At 48.2% G+C, this 23,235-nt stretch overlaps 2 protein-coding genes and 1 long non-coding RNA gene across 6 annotated transcripts in view; 2 read left to right on the top strand and 1 right to left on the bottom strand.

Annotated features, from left to right (window-relative positions):
- Positions 1-7,592, top strand: part of GANAB (glucosidase II alpha subunit) — a 33,970-nt gene extending 26,378 nt beyond the window's left edge. For both annotated transcript variants that reach the window (XM_035098185.3, XM_035098183.3), the window contains 6 exons: positions 1,057-1,133; positions 1,602-1,676; positions 3,521-3,634; positions 4,164-4,276; positions 4,930-5,030; positions 5,819-7,592. In XM_035098185.3, coding sequence (XP_034954076.1) covers positions 1,057-1,133; positions 1,602-1,676; positions 3,521-3,634; positions 4,164-4,276; positions 4,930-5,030; positions 5,819-5,928 — 590 coding nt within the window. In that variant the 3' untranslated portion in view covers positions 5,929-7,592. The remainder of the gene's footprint in view (positions 1-1,056; positions 1,134-1,601; positions 1,677-3,520; positions 3,635-4,163; positions 4,277-4,929; positions 5,031-5,818) is intronic.
- On the bottom strand, positions 2,563-10,919 carry LOC148683149 (uncharacterized). Its single transcript, XR_015947547.1, has 4 exons — positions 10,765-10,919; positions 10,423-10,672; positions 9,625-9,833; positions 2,563-3,819 (listed from the first exon to the last, which is right to left on the bottom strand). It is a non-coding gene; the product is annotated as an uncharacterized LOC148683149 (long non-coding RNA).
- On the top strand, positions 10,141-22,864 carry B3GAT3 (beta-1,3-glucuronyltransferase 3). Of its 3 annotated transcripts, none has more exons than XM_035097843.3 (7): positions 10,141-11,057; positions 12,292-12,455; positions 13,777-13,866; positions 16,913-17,090; positions 18,290-18,620; positions 19,902-20,192; positions 21,425-22,864. In XM_035097843.3, the coding sequence occupies exons 3-7, from the start codon at positions 13,785-13,787 to the stop codon at positions 21,521-21,523; spliced, it is 981 nt and encodes a 326-aa protein (XP_034953734.1). In that variant the 5' UTR covers positions 10,141-11,057; positions 12,292-12,455; positions 13,777-13,784; the 3' UTR covers positions 21,524-22,864. The 3 variants fall into 3 exon arrangements, with proteins under 3 accessions (XP_034953734.1, XP_088516127.1, XP_060125400.1); XM_060269417.2 differs by lacking the exon at positions 10,141-11,057 and adding an exon at positions 11,154-11,543; XM_088660001.1 differs by lacking the exon at positions 12,292-12,455 and having other exon boundaries at positions 10,918-11,057.
- The last annotated feature ends 371 nt before the right edge of the window (positions 22,865-23,235 follow it).

Raw genomic sequence — 23,235 nt, 5'->3', positions numbered from 1 at the left:
CAAACAAAGATGAAATGCAGGCGTTGGATGCAATGCAGCATGCAAAACTTTATGGCTGCTCTGAACATTGTGGGCTTGAACTTTGATACTTCCTAATGGGTTGCATGGGGACGCGGGTGGCGCTGTGGTCTAAACCACAGTGCCTAAGGCTTGCCGATCAGAAGGTCAGTGGTTTGAATCCCTGCGACAGGGTGAGCTCCCATTGCTCGGTCCCTGCTCCTGCCAACCTAGCAGCTCGAAAGCACGCAGTACAAGTAGATAAATATGTACCGCTCCGGCGGGAAGGTAAACGGCGTTTCCATGTGCTGTTCTGGTTCACCAGAAGCGGCTTAGTCATGCTGGCCACATGACCCAGAGGCTGTACGCCGGCTCCCTCAGCCAATAAAGCAAGATGAGCGCACAACCCCAGAGTCGTCCACGACTGGACCTAACAGTCTGGGGTCCCTTTACCTTATTAGATTCATGCTTTTGTTTTGTTTTATTTTACTTTAGACTTCTCTTGCTTGCTCTATGACAGGCATGTCAAACCTGCGGCCCTCCAGATGTTTTGGCCTACAACTCCCATGATCCCTAGCTAGCAGGACCAGTGGTTGGGGAAGATGGGAATTGTAGTCCAAAACATCTGGAGGGCCGCAGGTTTGACATGCCTGCTCTATGAGATGAGGAGGGGATTGTTTTGTACTGTTACAAGTGTGTGTGTGTGTGTGTGTGTGTGTGTGTGTGTGTGTAAAATGTAGTGAAGGCCAGCAGCTCAAAAAGGGGATTAGACAAAATATTGGAGGATAAGGCTGCCAGTGGCTGCTAGCCATGTTGGCTCTATTTTGCCTGTAGTATCAGAAGCAGAATACCAGTTGCTGTTGCGTTCAGGTCCTGCTTGTGGGCTTCTCTTTGGCATCTGGTGGGCCACTGTGGGAACAAAATAGTGGACTAGATGGTCCTTTGATCTGGTCCAACAGGGCTCCTCTAATGTTCCTAATTCAGAGCCAGGTTACAAGAGGAGCAGTTAATGCAAGTTTCTAGATCTCATACTTTTATTCTGTTTTCTTCCCTTTGTAGGCGATGCCTTGCTGGTTCACCCAGTCACAGCACAGGGGGCCCGAGGTGTGCAGGTCTACTTGCCTGGCAAAGGAGAGGTAAGTGAGGCTGGCAGAGTGGAAATGAGGCGCGATGGGGTGGGAGAAGGAGAGTCCTTTGTCAGAGTGTATAGCACAGAGAGTGAGCAACTCTGGCAGTTCCTTGGCTTTACCTGTGTCCAGCGCTAAGGAAATAAAGGCTGCGATGACCCAGAGAGAGAAAGAGGAGACAGAGAAGGGGTGGTAAAGGGAGAGAGAAAGTAAAGGGGATGACAGAGAGACAGACATAGACAGAAGGGGTGGTCTTGCCCACTTGAGGCTCTAGGCCCACCTACTGCTGGCATGGGGTCCCACATATTGCCTATGAGGGGCTGCAGCCCTCAACAGAAGAAAGCACAAGATCGACCAGCCCTGTTTTAAATTAAACCTGGCGCTCCCCAGCACTCCCAAGATTCTGTTTGCAGTTTGGAGTGACAAGTCCTGTGGATGTCCATAGTCCTCTCTAACGTGCCTTTTCCCACCATGCAGGTTTGGTATGATGTCCACACTCACCAGAAACTTCATGCGCCCCAAACCCATTATTTAGCAGTCACCATGAGCAGCGTAAGTCAAAAGGGGGGAGAGGGTTGATGCGGTGGCGGGGGGGGGGGATCCCTGGAGGGAGGAAGAGAACCAAGACAGGGCATGGAAGCCTTGCTTCCTTGGCCACTGGAGGCGTCTGTCTTTCCACCCCACCCCACCCTGGAACCACCACTTAGGATTCTATATTTATTTGAATTCCACTCATGAATCTCTTTCTATGAAACCTCTCGAAGCCATTAATAATAGTGGGTTGCCACAAACTGTGTTGTACTCGGCGTAGAATCACTAAAATTAATGGACCTCAGTGAAAAATTCCTTCCAGTAGCACCTTAGAGACCAACTAAGTTTGTCATTGGTATGAGCTTTCGTGTGCATGCAGCTGAAGAAGTGTGCATGCGCACGAAAGCTCATACAAATGACAAACATGGTTGGTCTCTAAGGTGCTACTGGAAGGAATTTTTTAATTTTGTTTCGACTACGGCAGACCAACGCGGCTGGCTGGCTACCTACCTATAATTGGACCTCAGTGAGTTTCCTCTGAGTAGTACTAGCATTGGCTTGCAACTCAGTAACAAACACCTGTTTTACATACAGTTGTACCTTGGAAGTCAAGTGGAATCCATTCCAGAAGTCCGTTCGACTTCCAAAACGTTCAGAAACCAAAGCACGGCTTCTGATTGGCTGCAGGACGCTCCTGCAGCCAATCGGAAGCCGCAGAAGCCCCATTGGACATTTGGGTTCCAAAGAACATTCGCAAACCGGAACACTCACTTTTGGGTTTGCGGCTTTTGGGAGCCAAAACGTCTGAGTACCAAGGTGTCAACTATATTGGAAATAATTCGAATCCAGTGCACATACAGACTAGGGTTGGTGTTTTTTAAGTGTTGTAAAAAAAAAGCACCAAAAAGACAATAAAGACATTTCTTTACCACCTTCTTTCAAAAGACCACACAATGGTTTACAATATAGTAACATACATAGCATAATATCACTATGCTACAAAAAATTAAACCAGGTGGATAGCAATCAGTAGTACATAATAATTCCTAATACACAGTACTTATTTATACAGTATAGAATATATAATGAACAATGCAGAATAATGTCAACACAGCAGCAAACCTTACAACTTAACCCCCTGAAAAATACTAGTCTCATAATGCAAGTTATAGTTGTTGTTGTTGTTGTTGTTGTTGTTGTTGTTGTTGTTTATTTTATTTGTTCCATTTCACAAGATTTAAATAATATTTGATTGTAATAAAAACCCCAGAGTGTCTTGCAAGAAGAATAAAACAATACAATTATCAGTTAAAAAACATCTAAACACAACTATTTTGAATAATCATTGAGTAATTAAAATCAACAGTGAACTAAAAACCCAGATTAAAACTCATATCAACATCTGGATAGGCTTGTCTAATTATAATTTTTTTAGACCAGAACATTTAAAACAATATAGTCCTTAAAATGCTCATCCTATTACAGAGGGCTGCATCCAATTCATTTCTGCTCACAGTAGAAATTAATGGCTCGATCTTAGTCCTGTCCATTGATCTCAATGGGTCTTAAGTAGAACTAACATTTAACAGCAGCTTTATAGAAAATAAACAAGGAGCTAGGAGGGATAAGGTAGTTGTCCAATGGATGTAGGAAGCAGCGCAACTTGAGCATTGCTCGCAGTGGTAGAGCATCTGGTCCCAGGATCATTCCCTAGCATCCCCGGGTGGGGCTTGGAGAAAGAGACAGAGAGATCCCTGTCTGGAACCCTGGAGAGCTGCTGCCAGTCAGTGCAGACTGAACTAGAGGGACCAGCCGTCTGATTCAGGATAAGGCAGCTTCCTATGGTCCTCAACGCCTCTCTGCAGATTCCTGTGTACCAGCGTGGCGGCAGCATCGTGGCTCGGAAGGAGCGGGTCCGGCGATCTTCAGACTGCATGTACAATGACCCTTACACCCTCTACGTGGCCCTGGGCCCCCAGGTGAGGTGGGAAGGAGCAATGTGGGACAGGGTTGTGGGAGAGATGCTCTACAGCAGGCTTTCCCAAACTTGGGTCTGCAGTTGTTTTTTGGACTACGACTTCCATCATCCCTAGCTAGCAGGTCCTTGCTTCAGCTCCTTGTGCATTTCTGCCTGGCTGGGATGCGTCCTTGAACTCTCATTTTCCTGGAAGGAGGAAGGAAGCAGTGTGTGTAGGGAACTAGTCTACAGTGCTATACTTCACCATCTTAGCCTCTGGTTCCACCCACCACTGGTATGTGACGCCCAGAAGCGAACGGGGCTCCTCAGATTGCAGAGGTTTGCCCATCTCCTATATCCATTCCACACCACTGCCCTGATGGGGAGAGACTGAAAAATCTGGGAGAGTGGTAGCAGCAGCAGCAGCAATAAAGAGGAAGAGGCTGCACAGAGAGTGTCTTGACCATGGTAGCTCCACCCTGTACTGGATTTAACTAGCAGGACCTCCTCGCTTTCTGTGTCAATGCCCCCCCCCCCACTTCTCTTTACAGGGCACAGCGCAAGGAGAGCTTTTTGTTGACGACGGGCACACATTCAACTTTGAGACAAAGGGGCAGTACCTCCATCGCCGCTTCAGTTTCTCCGGCAACACGTTGACGGCAAGGTACTTGGCCTCTCTCCTCTTTCCCACAAAATCCCCACCCCAGACCACCTATCCTGCCTGGTTGGTGCTGCTGCTTCTAACTAAGGTGGTCGGCCTATGATTGCACTTCAGATTGCAGGTGGGGCAGTTGCAGGATTAAAGGCTCCTCTCCCCACTCATGGAAAGTTAACGTGCCAGGGAAGAGCAGTCCTGCCCAACCCTGACATGCTAGGTTTCTACAGGCAAGTATTTTTTCCATAACTGGTGGCCATTCAACCACCAACACCCCCATCTAAAGTTTGGAACAGTACAGCCCAGACATGGTGGGTCTGACCACCTCTTTAATGCGAAGGCCAGAGCTGTCTATTTTAATGTAGTCCCATAATTATTTAATTGCTGCTTCTGGGATGGTTATTTGCTGGTGCTGTTTTAGTTTTATTTGCGGCGGTTGTTTTAGCATTTTAATGCCGACATTTTGTTATTCGGCTGTGTAAATCTTATATTGCTTTATTGTAACCTGCTTTGCTTTATTGTAAGTCGGGTGAAAATGTTATGTTTTGGGGGTGGGATTTAGGTGCCATCTTTGTTGACTTTTAAGTAGAGTTTGAGACTACAGTATCACTTCACTGCCCTCCAACCCCCTTCCCCTGCCTTTGTTTTCTCCTGTCTTCCAGCTCCGCAGACCCGAAGGGCAGCTTTGAAACTCCGGCCTGGATTGAACGGGTGGTGATCCTGGGAGCCGGGAAGCCAGCGGCAGTGTTCCTCAAACAGAATGGTGAGTGATTGGAAAGGTCCTGGGCTCCATCTACTGGCATCTCCATGTTTTGTTATTTTGTGGGGGGTGGGGGTGGGAGGACGGTAGCTGAGTGGAAGAACACATGTTTAACATGGAGAAGGCCCAGGCTTGGTCCTGGGTGCCTCCAGTTATAGAAGGAAGTAGGAATCCAGGTGATGAGGGAAGACTCCCCTCTGCCTTAGGCACCCGGGCAGGATAGACAAATTGTGCCTCATTTCAGTAAGCTGAAATACGGTCACCTGAGCTGGGTCATAGTGGGGCTTTCTTAGGAGGAAAAGGAGGGGGCCAACATCTGCTGGGAGAAGTTGTTGTGGCAGGCAGTGAATACCCCCCAACAGCAAAAAAGTTAATGGTTCCCCCTGGTATCCATAAAACTTGAGCAACAGTTTCCTATGAACTAAACTGAACGGTGGTGTTTTGTCTGTGTGCACTGTGAGAATTTTGGGGATGGGAAAAGCGGCATATTAATTTTAATCTAATCTACTTTCAGCTAAGATTTACAGCAATGGGGGAATCTTTGGCCCTCCAGATGTTGCTGGACTACAACTCCCAGAATCCCTGATCATTGGCCCTGTTGGCTGAGGCTGATGGGAGCTGTAGTTCAGCAACACCTGGAAGGTCACAGGTTCCCCGTCCTTGAGCTAAACTCGACTTCAAACTGTCCTCTGTTGGGGAAGGGTGGCACTTCCCCCCCCCCTCAGCTGTGCTCATCTCCTCTCTCTCTCTCTTTCTCTCTCTCTCCCTCCCCCCCCCCTAAATCCTAAAAGATGTTGCAGAGTCTCGCCTGGATTTCACACATGAGGCTGAAACGTCTGTCTTAACCATCCGGAAACCTGCAGTCAACATTGGGGCAGACTGGAGCATTTCCCTGCGATAATGCCACGAGGCTGGGCGGGAGGGCGGGCAGAGGGGTTCAGCTGGACAAGAGGGCTAAGGAAACACTCAAGCAGTGTTGGGGAGTTCTGTGGTGCCTCCCCTTTCATGGCCATGTGGGAAGGGAAGGCTATGTGCTCCCCACCCTGCAGGGGCTCAAGTCCAACATCCTGTACCACTCAGGCATGTCTTGGGAGGGGGCGGTGGCGACGATCGCTTCCACCCCTTCCCCTTCCGATCCTGGCTTGGACTCTTTCTTTCCCCCCTGCGTGTGGTTCCATAGATTAACTTTAGCAATATTTGCTGTAGAATGAAGAATCTCCGGGTTGGAGTTGGTTGAGAGTCTCGTTTCCCCTCTGCCGGGGGTGGTGGCTAAGAAAGATCTCTTCCCTTCCCACCCCACCCCACTCCCTGGAGTTGCAATATTGGGACCAACCATTTTGAGGGGCTGGGCCTTTCCAGAGGGGAGGGATAATTGATTTGGTCTCCTCAGTTTCCTATCCATCTCCACTTCCCTCTTCATCTCTCTCCTGCCCAACCAATTCCTGGCTCCAGTTACTGACCACAAAACGATTGACCTTGGCAGGGGTTGCCTTTTAACCTTTTCCTTGCCAACAGGTGAATGTATGGAGAACTCCCTCTTTCATTGTTCCCTGCCCCATGCCGCCACTCGCCATAAACAACAGGGCAACATGTACACCTAGCTCACTTGTGGGGAACCTTGGGCCCCTAAGACATTGCTGAACTACAGCTCCCATCATCCCCTGGTCATTGGTCATGCTACAGCTGATGGAAGTTGTAGTTCAGCAGCATTGGGTTCCCCACACCTGAACTAGATCGTGGCCATTCTCTCCCCACGCTCTCTTTTACCCACCAGTCCCAATACTTTCTTATTTCAACCCCCCCCCCCCCAAATAATCCTTAGTACTGTGAGTGAGAAGGGATTTCTATTTCTTTCCGGAGTGGGGATGGGGCTTATCTTGGTGTCAGTGAATCACTGGCACTTCTATTTATATAATTTCTTGGGGGAGGGTAGATGAGACAGATCATGTGAAGGGAAAGGGGAGGCATGGTGCGGTTTGGTTGGAAAACCAGGCCCTGGGTTATGAGAGCAAGCGGAAGCGAATGTGGAATGGGGGCGTTGTCCTGCACAGGAAAAAACAAGAGTGGCAGGTGGGCGGGGAAAGAAGCTGCTAAGAAATCAGGCCCCTTTCCTGCCAGAAAGAGAGGAGAGGGGCCCATCCTCCTTGGGGTAGAGTGGGACTGGCAGGATTTTTTCTTTTTTACACTTCTCGCTATGCCTTCCATCTCTCCCGCTCCTGCTTCTAGCTATCACTGCTCCTGCCCCCTCTCAGGCTAGGCTGCCTGGCTTGCGTTTGGCCTTGGCCGTCTTGTGTGTGTACGTGGATTAACATTCCTGGTCCTGGCTGGTTCTCCCTCGTGCATTTGCAGGCAAAAGGCCCAGAGCGAGTCTTTTTTCTTTCTTTCTTTTTTTAAAAAAATGGTCAAAATCCCTTCTTTAAAACACACACACACACACACACACACACACACACACTCTTCCTCTCCTCCCATGCTTTCTTGATTGTGATTTCATCTGCAGGTATAAAGCTTTCACTGACTGAGTGTTTTGATAAAAGATGGACAATAAAAAACCATTAAAAATAAGCATTTTGGTTTTTTTTCTTCTTTTGATAGCTGCCATAGATTACGCATGACAATGTCAGAGGTGTCTGTTTTGCTGCATGGATGCATAGTGTATTCGAGTCAGGGGACCATGAGAGCAAAGAAAGAGGCAAGCCTCATAATACCGTGTTTCTCCTAAAATAAGACACGTCTTATATTTAATTTTCCTCTAAAAAAACACATCGCGGCTTATTTTCGGGGGATGTCTTATTTTTTTTTATTGAGCATGGTACAGCATTGTTAAGTATGGTACGGGGCTTTCTTGCGCCGCCCGCTGAGCCCGCTGCCGGGTCCCTGGGCTTTGTGCGGTGCGGCGCGGCTGGGGCTGCTGCCGGCTACTGTGACTTCGCGCTCCGCCCGCTGCCGGGTCCCTGGGCTTCATGTGGTGCGGCTGCGGCTGCTGCTGGCTACTGCCGGCTACTGTGACTTTGTGCGCCGCCCGCTGAGCCCGCTGCTGGGTCCCTGGGCTTTGTGCGGTGCGGTGTGGCGCGGCGCGGCTGGGGCTGCTGCCGGGTCCTGCCGGCTACTGCGACTTCGCGCGCCACCCGCTGCCGGGTCCCTGGGCTTCGTGCGCGCGGCGCGGCTGGGACTGCTGCCGGCTACTGCAACTTCGCGCGCCGCCCGCTGCCGGGTCCCTGGGCTTCGTGCGGTGCGGCGCGGCGCGCCTGGGGCTGCTGCCGGCTCCTGCCGGGTCCTGCGGCTTCGTGCGCCGCCCGCTGCCGGGTCCTGGGGCCCGTTCAGTCGGAGCTCGGCGCGTCTCTGTGCTGGGGCTCCCGCTGGGCTGGGGCCCGGCGCGCGCTGCTGCGTTTGCCGGCTCCCGCTGGGTTGGGTAGGTACCGGTACCCCCAACATGTCTTATTTTGGGGTGATGTCTTATATTTTTTTGCCTTTAAAAGATCGTGCCATGGCTTATTTTAGAGGCACGTCTTATTTTAGTAGAAACACGGTAGTAGCACATATAAAACTTTTAAAAAGGGAATATTGAGCTGTGTTTGGATTTCCTCCCCTTTTGGGGGTGGCGGCTAGGAAACACTGGCCATTTGGACCAGTTTCTTACAGCAGGGAAGGAAACATGGTGCATTTTCAGATGCTATTGGACTCCCAACTCCCATAATTCCTGGCACCTAGGAAGCTGCCTTCTCATCCAGACCATTTTGGACCATCTACCTCAGTATTGCATATCACGGCTTTCAGCAGGGTTCTCTTAGCCGTGCCATGCCAGAGATTGAACCTTCTGCATTCAAGGCAGATTCTCTGCCACTGAGCTACGTCTCTTCTGTTCACCATGCTAGATGGGGCTGATGGGAGTTGGAGTCCAATAGCATCTGAAAGTGCACCATGTTTCCTTCCCTGCTGTAGAAGAGGCTCACATGTAGAGGCTCACAGGTTCCCTGCCTTAGACCTTGTGGGATGAATTGGTAGGTATGGCTACAATTCCTATCCCATAGAACCTTTCTTGTTTTCTCTGTTGAATTTGCATGGGCAAAGTCTGCACCCAGTGGTCATCCACCTTTACATAATCCATATTGGATCTCCCCATAATTATGTGACAATAAAACACCTTATGCCAAAACCTTATGTAGTGTAGTGGTTAGACTGTCAGACTATGACCGGAGAGACCAGGGTTCAAATCACCAGTTGGTCAGGGAGCTCTCGCTTGGTGACCTTAGGCCAGTCACAGCCTCTCAACCATAACTTCATAGGATTAAATAAGTATGGGGAGAATCCTGTATGCTACCTTGAGCTCCTTGGAGAGCTGGGATATAAATGTATGAATGAGAAAGACAGAAAGAAGGATTAAGAAAACAAGCGTCTGATCTGAGGAAGTGTTATCTAGTCCACAAATGTGACCATAATTAATTTGCTAAATCTTTTAAGGCTCTGCAAGACCTTGTGTGCTATTTTTACTTAAGCATGTCACCTCCCCGCCAAAAAAGGACACTGGTTTGCATAAAAATGGCCAATTTAGAGAAACATTTTGCTCTAATTTAAATAGAAATGCAATATAACTCACTGTCATGGGGAGCAAGACTGTGACCAGGTGACCTCTGTGCCATCCACTGGGACCTCCATCCACTGTCCCAAGTAGCGGTGCTAACTAGATGCGCAAGTTCAAGTCCTCTCCCTTCATAGGGTACATTCTCTTTAATCTGGATTTGGGTCACATCCACACTATTTAAAGTGCAGGGTGCTGGGAGTTGAAGCTCTGTCCTCTTGACAGCCCTTCAAACAGGAAAGTAAGACACGCGGTCACCCTATCTGGAAACTTATATGAAAAATGAATTAAACTCGCCCACCCTATTGTCAACATGTTTGCATTCGACATGTCTTCTTTGGCGATCACTCGTAGCCGAGTAAGATTGTCTTCCATAAACACGATTTTAACAATGGGTCTGTAAGTGACTGTGGAGGCCAATTCTGGATCCACATGTCCTTCCACAGTGGGGACATTGGTTTCCAGGCAGGAGTTGATCACAGTGTGGATTTGCCAAGCGTGCCTTCCTCTTAGCACGTTTCTCCCTTGCGTCCTGAGATCGAGTTTCTTCAAAGCCCATGACACCGTTGGTAAAGGCTGTTCTCCAACTGGAGCGCTCGCAGGCCAGTGTTTCCCAGTTGTCTGTGTTTATATTACATTTTTAAAGATTTGCCTTCAGACAGTCTTTAAACCTCTTTTGTTGACCACCAGCATTACGCTTTCCATTTTCATTTTCCATTTGCCTACGTGTCGAATGAATGGTGGTCATTCGACACGTAGGCAGGATGCCACCTACTTTTCTAAAATCAAAACAGCAACCCTTTGTCAAACACTTACCTGTCAATTGTACCATCCCTCTTCGTGACTTTTTTTGACCACTCTATGACGAAAAAGGGGGTATAAATGTATGCTTTGTTTTTTTTGTTCGGGGTTCTCTTTCTTTCCACACGCGGAGAGTGGGGAACCCTGTTGCAACAGTCTTTATCTTTGCAATAAAGGATCGGGCGTAATCGCCGTTTTGCTTCGACTTTGTCTCTAGAGTCGGTCTCTGTTTCCTTACTCCTACCGATTTGGAGCCTCAATTTCTCTATATCGGGTATAAGGACAAAGAGTGGCTTTTATTAATTTCTACAACAAAACGAAACAGCTATAAGCAGAAGAGAACAAAACGGAGTGTACCTGAAGCTAGGGAAAACATTTCAACGTATTTCAACATTTCAGAAGAAAAGGCATGAAGCAATCAGGAGGTGGGGGGAACGGGCCAGACGGGGAATAGCTGCACCGGGGGAGCCTACACGAGAAGGGACCTCTGAAGGACGATAAAAGCGGCTGGACCGGAAGTGCTGGGTTGGCCGGCGCGGGGGACTCCGTGGGGACCCCGGATACGATGAAGGGGGCTTTGAGCAGCTGAGGATCCTAGTCCCCGTAACCCTTCTCCCTCCTTCGCCTCGGGTGGCAGTAGCAGAAGCGTGGTGAGCACCGGCCTTTGCTCCGTCGCCATAGCAACGGTGTCACACCGTCTCCCTTCCCATGCCGGGAGACGGGGGGGGGGGTGTTGAACGGGGGATAGGGGCGTCGGCGTGGGGTTGCTGCTGCGTTGCTAGGAAAAGATGGAGAGGCTCTGCTTAAAGGGGTTGCCAGAGCCTCCATGATGCTGCAGTGCTGAAGGTTGCACAGTAACTGCAAGGGGAAGGGGAGGGGCTTTAGCATACAAGGAGGGAGAGAGATCTCATCAGGGTTTGGGGTTCCTAAAATAAGAGGTTGCAGGGGCTTAGGAGTGTTTGCATCCCACAAGCCAGCAAGCCCTTGCTCTCTTCCTAGGAGTGTGCATGATAGAGAGAGACGTAAAGACACTCTATATGTGCTCAGATGCCATCTCCGCAACTCCAAAGGCATTTGCGTAGCTTGCAGGCTTCAAACTGTCCTGTCGTCGTTGGCCAGATGGTTTCCTGGTAAAGGTTTGGACTTAGGGCAACATTTCCTCCCTACAGAAATGGGAAACCCATTAAGATGCTCTATACCTAGAGACTGTAGTGGGATTTGATGGATTCTTGAAGGCTCTTGGGGATTTTTGGACAGTTAGATAGACCTGGCAACCCTGGTCTCTGAAGAATGATGAGATGTGAGGGTCCAGACAGGATCGCTCCTGAGTTCCTTATTTGATGCTGTGGAGCCCACGCTGCTCCTTGTTATTCCCAGGAGCTGTAAGCAGTGAAGCAGGCTGCTGAGATAGATTTGCTAGGCACTTTGAGGAGAAAAACTACACTTTGGAACTCCCTGCCCATTGATATTAAGCAGGCACTTTCACTGTACTGCTTTTGGCACCAGCTAAAATCTTTTTTGTTTAAGCAAGCCTACTCAGACCTGTTAATCTGGCATGCATTATCAAGACATTATTTTATTTTATAAAGTATATATTTTTAAATTGCTGCTTTTCTTTTTAAAATAAATTAGGCTAACTTGTTTTTATCATCAGATTCTATGGATAGTATTTTGAGTTGTATCCAACAATGTTTTACTCACAGTAGACCTACTAAAAACAATAGTCATGTTCATTAATTTCAGTGGGCCTACTCTGAGCAGGACTAACACTGTATGCAACCCTTTATAATTTATGAAAACTGCTTAGAGGTTTTTATGGTTAAGTGATATTTTTAAAAAACCTTATTAACTTTTTAAAAAATCTCTCATTTTTGCATTACTTAGATGGCATGGTTATGACAAGTCCAGTTGAAGTGCCCAGTGCACTGTCTAGTCTGGTTTATGGGATCAGGTTCAGCTTTTGAGGCCTGAGGATGTGGACAAAGTACGTTGAGTCATTTGGCTAAACACATGTGGTTTCCTTGAGCTAGCCAGGGAAGGCTGACCAGGTGAGTCCAGAGTGTTGTAAGTGCATTATTGTGTGACGGCGACTACCGCTTTAAAAAGGTGGTTGTTTATCTGCTGCTTTCTGACAGTTACCTCCAGGTTGCAAATATGCCCCTCCTCAGCAAGGGGCTCAAGTGGTGGCCCACCTTTGAGAAAACTATCTCAATATATTTCTATCTAGGTTTAGACCGGGTTTTAGCACTGAATCACCCATGGTTGCACCTTTATCAGGCGAGTGGCAAGGGAAGTGTGACCATGTTACTCTTGCTTAATCTCTCTGTCCTGCGAGTTGGCAGTACCATTTTATAGTGGTTCCAATCCTACATACAGGACTACTTTCAGAGAGTAGCATTGGGTGACTATGAGTTGCCTCCAACTCAGTTCTGCTCAGAGTAGATGCACTGAAATGAATGAACCTACCATGCCTATTCATTTCAGTAGGTTCACTCTGAGTAGGAACACTGCTTCTAACCCTGCATCTCGGCCCCCTGGCAATTATGCTGCAGAGTGCTACAGGTTAGCAACTGGTTCCCGGTTCTGGTTGCTATCTATATGAAGCCATTGAGAGCAGCCGTTTGAGGATTTGGAACACAGTGCCATCAACACGCCGATGACACCCAGCTCTATTTCTCTGTTACAATGGAGTCAGGTGAGGCTGTACAAGTCCAGAACCAGTGATTGGCTGGATAAGGGCCAGTAAGCTGAAACTGAATCCTAACAAGACAGAAATATTGTGTGTCAAGCGGTTTACAGCTCTAGGAATTGGATTGGAATGCCTGCCTACTCCGGACAGGGTAGCACTCTCCCAAAATGAACATGTTCATCATCTGTGTGTATTCCCTGGAGTTGTCTTTGTCACTGGAGCCCATGTGGCTTCAGTACCTGTGAGTGTCTTTTTGTGTCTGCTTTGGCTGGAGTGCCAGTAATAACCATCCCTGGGCTGGTATAGCCTTACTACCATGTTTCACACATCGGTAGCCTCAAGTCTTGATTGCTGTAATGCGCTCAACGTGGGGCTGCCCTGGAAGCTGCAACTAGTGTAGAATGCAGCAGCTAGGGTGGCAAGCACAGTGTCCTTCTGTGTACATGTTTACACCACCAATTTAACTGTCATGAAGAATCCTGCAGTGTGTTAAGGGTGCTGGAAACTGTAACTCGGTAATGTCAGCACCATTAGCAAATTACAGTACTGAGGATTCTTTGGGGGGAAGCCCTGACTATTAAAGTGGCGTAAGAGTGCTTTAAATGTATGGTGTGGGTGGTATCTTAATTTTTTACCTACAGAGCCATGTGTTGACCTTTGTTTGATGCTCATCTCTGCAGGGCCTGCCATGAAGGTGAAATTGAAAAACGTGTTTGTCATCTATTTCCTGGTGTCGGTGATCGGCCTGATGTATGCGCTGCTGCAACTGGGTGAGTGGCAAAGGAGGGATGGAGATGTCCTCTTGTTATTATTTAATGGACTTGTAAATCATCGTTCGTGATAACTTCTCTCTCAAGGCACTTTACAATAGCCTGCACAACAGTACAAACCTAAGAAAAGCCCGGCTGGATTAGGCCTAAGGCCCATCTAGTCCAGCGCCTGGTTCTCACAGTGGCCAACCAGATGCCTATGAGAAGCATGTAAGGAGAACCTGACCACAAAAGCAACTGTCCCCACTTCTGATTCTTAGCAACTGGTATTCAGAAGTATACTGCCTCTGACAGTGGAGGGAGGACATAGCCAAAATAGCTGGTAGCCATCAATAGCCTTTTCCTGCATGAATTTGTTTAATCTTCTTTTAAAGCCATCCAGTAAGGTGTCTTATGAGATTACACACACACACACAAAATACAATATTTACATTAATGGTGGCAAATAAAGTTGATAAAAAATTCAGCAGCTGATAAATCACCCAGCACCATTAACCATCTAAAAGGCATCTAGATTATAATGGTATTTAGAGACCTTCCTGAAGGCCAGCAAGGAGGAGACCCAACATTTTTCCCTGGTGAGGGTATTCTAGAGATTTCTGATAGAATAGAGAGTATTATCACCAGGGTACTGAGAATATTTGTTTTTATTTCTTTAAAGCTTCTTTATCTCACAGTTCAACCGTCATCCGTAATCAACTATCATTGTTTTTTTTGGCTTACAAATAACAATGATAAGAGCAGTCCCTATCTGTGGACATACAATCCAAAAGGCACAACACAAAAGGAACATGGATTGGGAGGGAGGAGGGAAGGGGGAAGGGGAAAAAACAAACTCAGGCGCTAGAACATGAACATCGCTTGCTGCTTCAGACAAAAGTCTGTCTAATTTAGTGTTCTGTTTCCAGCCACAGTTAGCCAGATGTTCTGGGAGCTCACAATGACAGCAAGACAGTGGTGGTCCTCCATTGTTGTTTGTCTCTGATACCTGGTACTTTGATGCAGTGCTTTTCTTCTAGGGGACGCAGGAGTACGCATACCCCTAAACATTTTGTGAATTTAAGTTTGGCCTCATTGAGGGGCAGTATTTCAATATGAGTAGGAAAATGAGAGTACCCCTAAACATTTTTTTCAGAAAAAAGCACTGCTTTGTGAGCCAGTGTGGTGTAGTGGTTAAGAGCGGTAGACTCGTAATCTGGGGAACCGGGTTCGTGTCTCCACTCCTCCACATGCAGCTGCTGGGTGACCTTGGGCTAGTCACACTTCTTTGAAGTCTCTCAGCCCCACTCACCTCACAGAGTGTTTGTTGTGGAGGAGGAAGGGAAAGGAGAATGTTAGCCGCTTTCAGACTCCTTCGGGTAGTGATAAAGCGGGATATCAAATCCAAACTCTTCTTCTTCTTCTTTGATGTATACTGCATCTGAACATGACTTGGCAAATTTAAGCTGCATCAATTCTGCATAGAATCATTCCCAGCTAAAACAATGCCCAATTATTGGTACACTATCTAGGACTTAAACCCTACCAGGCATGATGGAACTGCCTTCCAACTAAACACACTGTAAGGATATTTCCAATATTTATTAGCAGGCAATACCCTTATTTAAAGGTAAAGGGACCCCTGACCATTAGGTCCAGTCGTGACCGACTCTGGGGTTGCGCGCTCATCTCGCATTATTGGCCGAGGGAGCCGGCGTATAGCTTCCAGGTCATGTGGCCATCATGACAAAGCCGCTTCTGGCGAACCAGAGCAGCACACGGAAACGCCATTTACCTTCCCGCTGTAGTAGTGGTACCTATTTATCTACTTGCACTTTGACTTGCTTTTGAACTGCTAGGTTGGCAGGAGCAGGGACTAAACAATGGGAGCTCACCCCGTCACAGGGATTCGAACCACCGACCTTCTGATCGGCAAGCCCTAGGCTCTGGTTTAACCCACAGCGTCACCCGCGACAATACCTTTATTTAGGACCAAGCAAATTATGAACAAACTTTTGAGTTCTCAGAACTCTTCCCTAAGGCTGGATATTTAGCACTGCTGGGTAAAGAGTTACAAAAACAACACCTGACTTGATGTTTAAAACAGCCAAGTCTGTATCCAGTCGTAGTCTTATGATGGCCTGCCGACAGATATAGAAGATTTGACTAGGCTCTACTGCATAGAGCTATACTCTCCTGGGCCCTCCAGATACTGCTGGACTCCCAACTTTACACATCTATAAGTACATTTGATATGTGGTCCCTGATTGGTTGGGATATGTGTCTAGGATAGGGTAGGTATTCTCCAGGTGCTTCTAAACTACAACTCCCATCTCTGACCATTGGCCATGCTGTCAAGCTCATGGGAGTTAAAGTCCAACATTATCTTCTGGAGAGCCACAGGTTCCCCACTTCTGATTTAGAATGTAACCCTTTGCCTCCACCCTACCTTACATTGTTCAGGGCTATATCCACACCATACGGCTTCCTTCCCCTTCTTCTCCTGGGAACTTGTTAAGGATTCTGGGAATTGTAGCTCTGTGAGGGGCTAAGTTCTCAGAATTCTTATATATACTGTATTGGCCCGAATATAAGCTGCACCCGCAAATAAGCTGCACCTTTAAAATTCAAAGGGGGGGTGGGAGGAAAAAAGACAATATCCAAATATAAGCCACTCCCTTAATACTGGGTTACAGGCTGAAAATCGCTGTGGTTGATAGAATTGTAACTCCGAGCCAATTTAAGCCTTTGATCTTGCAAGCCCGCAAAAGTTACCGTACAATCGCAAATCGCTATTCAATTGCTACAATTCCACAGGCACTCACACCTGTAAATGGCAAATGAACAGTCTCAAGCTCGCAAATTGGCATTCCGTTTTACCGTATGTCTGTTTCAGCAGCGATATGGTAAAAGCCAATTTTTGTAAGGTTGCGAATTTAAGCTGCACTTTAACTTTTCACGGTCAGAATTGGGAGGGGGGGAGTGAGGCTTATATTCAGGCCAATACAGTATATATACGGATATTATTGCAGCAGTTGTGTGCTGATGTTCCTCCCTCTGGCTTCAGGACAGCCCTGTGACTGCACCCAGCACCTGAAGTCAGCCAGCGACCTCATCCATGCCAAGGAGAAAAAGCTGTCCCAGCTGCAGAATGAGCTGAAGCGGCTCCAGGGGCGGGAAAAAGTCCCAGAGCCAGCAGAACAAGCCTTGCCGGTCATTTATGCCGTCACGCCCACCTACGCTAGGTAAGGTGTCTGCCAGATCCTTGGAGGTAGGGGGCAGTGTCAGTTCAGGATCATAGTTCAGCAACTGGGAAGGATCTGCTGATCAGAGGAGACGTAGGGGCATAGGAAACTGCCCTCTGGTCCCATCTAGCTCAGCGTTGTCTACACTTTGACTGACAGCGACTGCAGGCTTTCATACAGGAGTCTATGTCTAGCCCTACCTGTAGAAGCTGAGGTTCAACTTGGAACCTTCTGTATGAAAAACAGATGCTCTGACACTGAGGTAGAGCCCTTCCCTTAAGACACAGGAAGCTACCATGTACCAAGTCAGACCACTGGTTTGTCCGTCTCTATGTGGCAGCAGATCTCCTGGCTTTCAGGCAGGGGTCTCTCCCGGCCCTGCCTTGAGATGCTGGAGATCAAACCACCAACCTTTAGCAGGCAGAGCAGGGGCTCTACAACTGAGTTAGGGCCTTTCCCCTAAAAATAAACAGAGGTTCCCCTCTTTGTGGTTCTGAATAGACCATATCCAATAAACTTATTGTGCTGTCCAAAGCCCATGGCAATTACATTATAATGTACCAAAATACAAATGTTGATTCCTGTGTTGCAGGGGGTTGGACCAAATGGTCATTGTGGCCCCCTCCAACCCTATGGCTCTATGAAATAAATAAATAGCAAACACTGATAATATAAAGAAAGAAGAATCAGAAGTACCGCCAGCTAACCCAACTTCAGATTAAACCTCCCAGTCTCCCGAAACAATTTATAGCAACATTATCTAATTCTCCGTTTCTAATCCAAGAGCCACTTTATGTGTCCCAAAGCAGTTAGTGTCGCTCCAAATATACGGAGCCGTTCCTTCCAGAAATCTTTCTTCGATCACTGTATAAAGGACAGATTAATAGATAGTGAATAACGTCTTTCACCAGATATTGGCCACAAACGCAGAATCTGTGAAATAGAAACCTAGGAAGCTGCCTTATACAAAGTTCGGACCATTAGCAGTGACTCTTCAGGGGTTTCTGACAAGGGACATTTCTTGGCCTACTTGGAGATCCTGGAGGTTGAACCCGAGACCTTCTGCATGCAAAGGAAACACTCTGCTACCAAACTGTGCATGCCCCTCCCAAAGCTGTGGCTGGATTCCCTCTAAATCTGTCTTCCCAATTTCTCACCTGCTTCCTTCTCTCCGGCCTCCTCCTCCTCCTCCTCCCCAGGCTGGTCCAGAAGGCGGAGCTGGTGCGCCTGTCGCAGACCCTCCTGCACGTGAAGAACCTGCACTGGATTGTGATCGAGGATGCGCCAGCCAAGACGCAGCTGGTCTCGGAGCTGCTGGCTCAGAGCCACCTGCGCTTCACACACCTGCATACCGAGACGCCCAAGGAGCACAAGCGCAAGGAGAGCGACCCCAACTGGCTGAAGCCCCGGGGGGTGGAGCAGCGGAACCTGGCGCTGCAGTGGCTGCGGGAAAACCACGAGCTGGGCAAGAAGGCAGTGGTGTATTTTGCAGATGATGACAACACCTATAGCCTGCGCCTCTTTGACGAAGTCAGTGCCAGCAAGAAGGGGAGCAATAGATTGGGGGCGGGGATTGCAGTTCTCCTAGATTCCAGAATGTTACATATTCTTCTTCTTCTCCTTCTTTTGAAAAACAGAACCTTTTATTTTAACAAATATAATGGGGAGGAGGAGAAAGAAGCATCGTCAGATGATACTAACAATACAAATCTTCCATCAGTTCTGACTTAGCCCCCATCTGCACTGTACATTTAAAGCCGTATCGTGCCACTTTAAATTGTCATGGTTTCCCCCGAAGAATCCTGGGAGGTGTCGTTCATTGGTTTTTTTTGGTTTTTTTGGAATTGCTAAGAGGTCCCTATTCCCCTTTACAGAGCTATAATTTTCAGAGTGGTTTTGCAATCAGCCGCTCTTCTCAGGCAGGGGTGCCAACTTGAATAGGGACCTTGGCCAGAGGCGTAGCAAGCCCAGTTGGTGCCCAGTGCGATTTTTTTTTTGTCACCCCCCTATGCGGCTCTGGCGAAAAGTGAAAAACATGAATTGCAGAAAAACTAGAGCTTACAGAACAAAACCAACTTCAGATATGAAATCAGCATTGAAAGAACGTATAAGAACAGTTGAAAAATCTCATGCAACAGAAAATTAAAAAAATGTTCCCCAGTGGCGTGCCGAGTGTCTCCCCCCCCTCCAGGGTGGCACCCGGGGCGACCCGCCCCCATCGCTCCCCCTTGCTACGCCACTGACGTTGGCCCCTAAGTGTTGGCTCCCATGTTCCCAGAGATTTAACAAAGTTTGGGTGGGATTCCGTGGGAGTAAATGGATACTCCGCTATCTATCTATTCTGCAGTTGTGTCAGTTTCTACGGACATAGGTGCCTAAGTAACAAGCCTCACAGCTGGTGGGGGGTGGGGGGTTGAACAGAAGGAATTACTCCTTACATACATAAGTCCTAACTTATGTGACTTAAATGATAGAAGCCCACAGTGAATTCTGCCAGATTTCTGTCTAAGTAGACATGGCTAAGGTAGCATGGTAAACTAGCATGTGTTGAGCAGGATTGTTTCGGTGCTTTATTGGGGAGAGGTTCCAGGTTACCACAAGAGATGGGAATAAACAGATTGTTAAATAAAGCAGGCAGCGTTGGTCTCCAGAAGGTGTTGTTGTTGTCGTTCAATTCATATCCCACCCAGGGCTGCAAACACAGCCACAGTTTTTAAAGAAAGTGTTCCAGAAAAGTGAAACATTCTAAAAGCAGTTTTATCAAACGCTTTCCCTCTTTTTCCTTCTTTGCTCCACCCTGTCCCCAACCAGATCCGCTCCACCAAGCGCGTCTCGGTGTGGCCCGTCGGCCTGGTGGGAGGCCTCCGCTTTGAGCGCCCCCTGGTGGAGAACGGCAAAGTGGTGGGTTTCTACACAGCCTGGAAGCCCAACCGACCCTTCCCCATGGACATGGCCGGCTTTGCCGTGGCCCTCGATCTGCTCCTGGCCAATCGGGAAGCTCACTTTGACTTGCTGGCCGAGCGCGGCTACCTGGAGAGCAGCCTGCTGCAGTCACTGGTGTCGATTGAGGAGCTGGAGCCTAAAGCTGACAACTGCACCAAGGTGAGCAGGTTGGCAGACACCAGTAAAACTGCTAGCACATTTGCAAAGCTAAGCAGGGTCTGGTATGGTTTCAAATTGGATGGGAGACCATGTGTTGAGATTCCTGCATTGTAGTGGGTTGGATTAGATGATTTTCAGGGTCCCTTCCAATTCTATGATTCTATTGAGTCCCCCACAGATGCCAATCTCTGATGAAAAAGGAGGGTGGCAGCAGCCTAGGAGCCACAGTCTCCTAGACAGCAGCTATTTCCAACCTGGCAATATTTTTGACCGCCGCAGGGATGAGGAACCTGTGACCCTCTAGATCAGGCACCCCCAAACTTCAGCCCTCCAGATGTTTTGGACTACAATTCCCATCTTCCCCAACCACTGGTCCTGTTAGCTAGGGATCATGGGAATTGTAGGCCAAAACATCTGGAGGGCCACAGTTTGGGGGGGGTGCCTGCTCTAGATGTTGCTGGACTACAACCCCACCAGGCCTGATAATTGGCCACACTGGCTGGTGCTGATGGGAATTGGAGTAAAACAACAGCTGGAGGGCCATGAGCTCCCCATCTCTGCTTTACACCTCTGTAAGTGCATTTAATAATGTGATCCCTGATTGGTTGGGACATGGAGACTACAGGTCCCTCCAGCTATTTATCATTAGCCATGCTGGCTGGGGCTGATGGAAGTTGGAGTCCATCAACATATAGAAGACCACAGGCTTCCCATTCCTGGACTGCAACTTCCCTCAGCTCCTCTGTTCTGCCTCTGGCTGTTGTGAGTTGGTGTCCAAAATATCTGGAGCACACCAGGTCAGGGAAGGCTGCCTTGAATTCTGACCAATGTTTTAGCAGATGACCAGGACAAGGGGAGAGTGTGTGTGCACGGCATTCATTAATACAGGGTTTCACTTCCTCAAGCAGCAGGAAGTTTGCAGCAGCTATTTTAAGGCGGTTTGTCTCGGACGAGGCAGGCCTGACTCCCATTGAGAAGTTCCTTTTTGAGATGTCGAGAAGCAATTTAGCGCCGTTGGTACGGTCACCCCCAAGGGCAGATGGTCCTACTGCTCTTCCCCACATAATGGTTGACGGTGGTAGCCTCTGTGAGTGGGAAATCTTTGTATGTTTGCCCCTGAAACAATACATGTTTGAAAAGGAAAAGGGGTGGGGTGGGAAGAGGAAAACTCAAGCAAACTCGGGGACCAATAGTAGAGAAATGAAACCTAAACACATCTTTTGATCTTGCAGGTGCTCGTCTGGCACACCCGGACCGAAAAGCCCAAGATGAAACAAGAGGAGTTGTTGCAAAAGCAGGGCCTGGGCTCCGACCCCAGCATCGAGGTGTGACTGGGCTCCATTTGGCCACTGAGACATTGGCAGTGCTTCCGTGGGGCGTGGGAGGAGCTAGAAGGACTCGGCCAAACTCGATTGGTCACAGATGCTGAAGCCTTTGACTGCCACTCCCCTGCCCATCTATGGACATGCTGCCCTGGAACTCTTTTATTTATTAAGGATGAGCTCCCTGTTCTTGACCCCCAGCATGGAAGGCACACTCTGTCTCCAGTGAGAAGAGACTTGATTCACAACTGCTGCTATCCCCGCCTCCCCCCTCACCTTCCTACTGCTGGGGAAATGCCTTTTATTTCGGTGCCCTCCCTCTTTAAAAACGTTTCTTCATTGAATGCTGCAGCTTCCTACTGGTGAAAAAGCCCCCTTTGCTTTCCCCTGCTGGCTGCTCTGCCCCCCCCCAAAAAAATGCTCCCCCCCCTCCCTGGCAACATTTGTCTTATAGTCTGACTGCTCTCTCCTATAACAAGAGTGCTTGAATGATGTTGATTGGTGTTGGGAGGGGGACCTAAGTGAAATCCAAAAGTTAATCCCTTTGATTCCCCCCCCATTTTAGCCACCTTTAATCTTCCACTTAATAAAACCAGTTTCTTAAGAGAGCAATCACAACACTACTGTAACAGTTCCTGAGCCACATCCCCACCCACAGGAGCAGAAAACAAACAACAACAACAAAACAGAGGAAAGAGGATCCCCAAATATAATCCAATTGAATCCAATTGACAATGAAATCCTGTCAGAGGTAATGGATCTTTAAACATGAATATGGAAGCATTAACAGATTATGTGTATGAAAATTACAAGATTTACATTTGTATTGTGAATTTGTATTTTATGCACGTATATCGGCACCTGCTTATGCCTGACTATGAGAAGGGAAAGGGTGCAAGGAGGTTAAGCCTCTAGTAGCCCTTGCTGCAATTCTTTGGAAGAAAAAGTTGTAAACAGCTGGAAGCAAGGATAAGGATTCCTGTGTCTCGCCTCCCGCTGATGTGTTCTTCCCCCAATCATAGCATTTTTCTTTGAATCAGGGATGGGGGAATCTATGGCCTTCTGGACATTGCTGGTCTCCAGCTCCCTTCAACTCTGATGCTGTTGGCCCTCTAGGACTGATGGGGCCTGGAGTGCAACGACATCAGGAGCCCCACCACCACACCACCCCTTCTTTCTAGGAAGGACAGCAGCCCTTGCCAAGCCAGGGGCCTGATCCTGGGGAGGGGCTGGTTCCTGTTCCCCATGAGCTCTTGAGTGTTTCTGTGCTGTGTCCGCCTCAGTTTGCATGTGTTGGTGGCTGTTCCAGCAACTTGCATGCTGACCACTCAATAAACATGTTGACTTCCACTGCTTCATCTCATTTGTACCTCGGCCTGCCTTAAGATGTCATGATTGACCCCTCTGTAATGCAGGGTGGTCCTCCAGGGGCTCTTGGACTCCAGCTCCCATCAGCCACTCAGCTGGTATGACTATTGGTCAGGGGCAGGGCTGATGGGATATGTAGTCTAGCTACATCAGGAGGACCTGACAAGTTCCCCATCCCTGCTCTGTTGACTGAGCTGTTATTGCGTTCTTCAGGAGCTGGGTGCCATTTGGATGTTTTGGACTACAATGCCCATCAGGGCTGAGATGGGAGTTGGAGTCCAAAACATCTGAAAGGCACCCCAGTTGCTGAAGGCCACTTTATGGGGTCTCCATAGCTTCCATCTCCACCGTAG

The sequence above is a fragment of the Zootoca vivipara genome, chromosome 16 (genome assembly GCF_965207765.1).
Source record: "Zootoca vivipara chromosome 16, rZooViv2.hap1.1, whole genome shotgun sequence".
NCBI lineage: Eukaryota > Metazoa > Chordata > Lepidosauria > Squamata > Lacertidae > Zootoca > Zootoca vivipara.
Note: the sequence above shows the minus strand (reverse complement) of the source record. Positions and strands in the feature narration are given on the sequence as shown.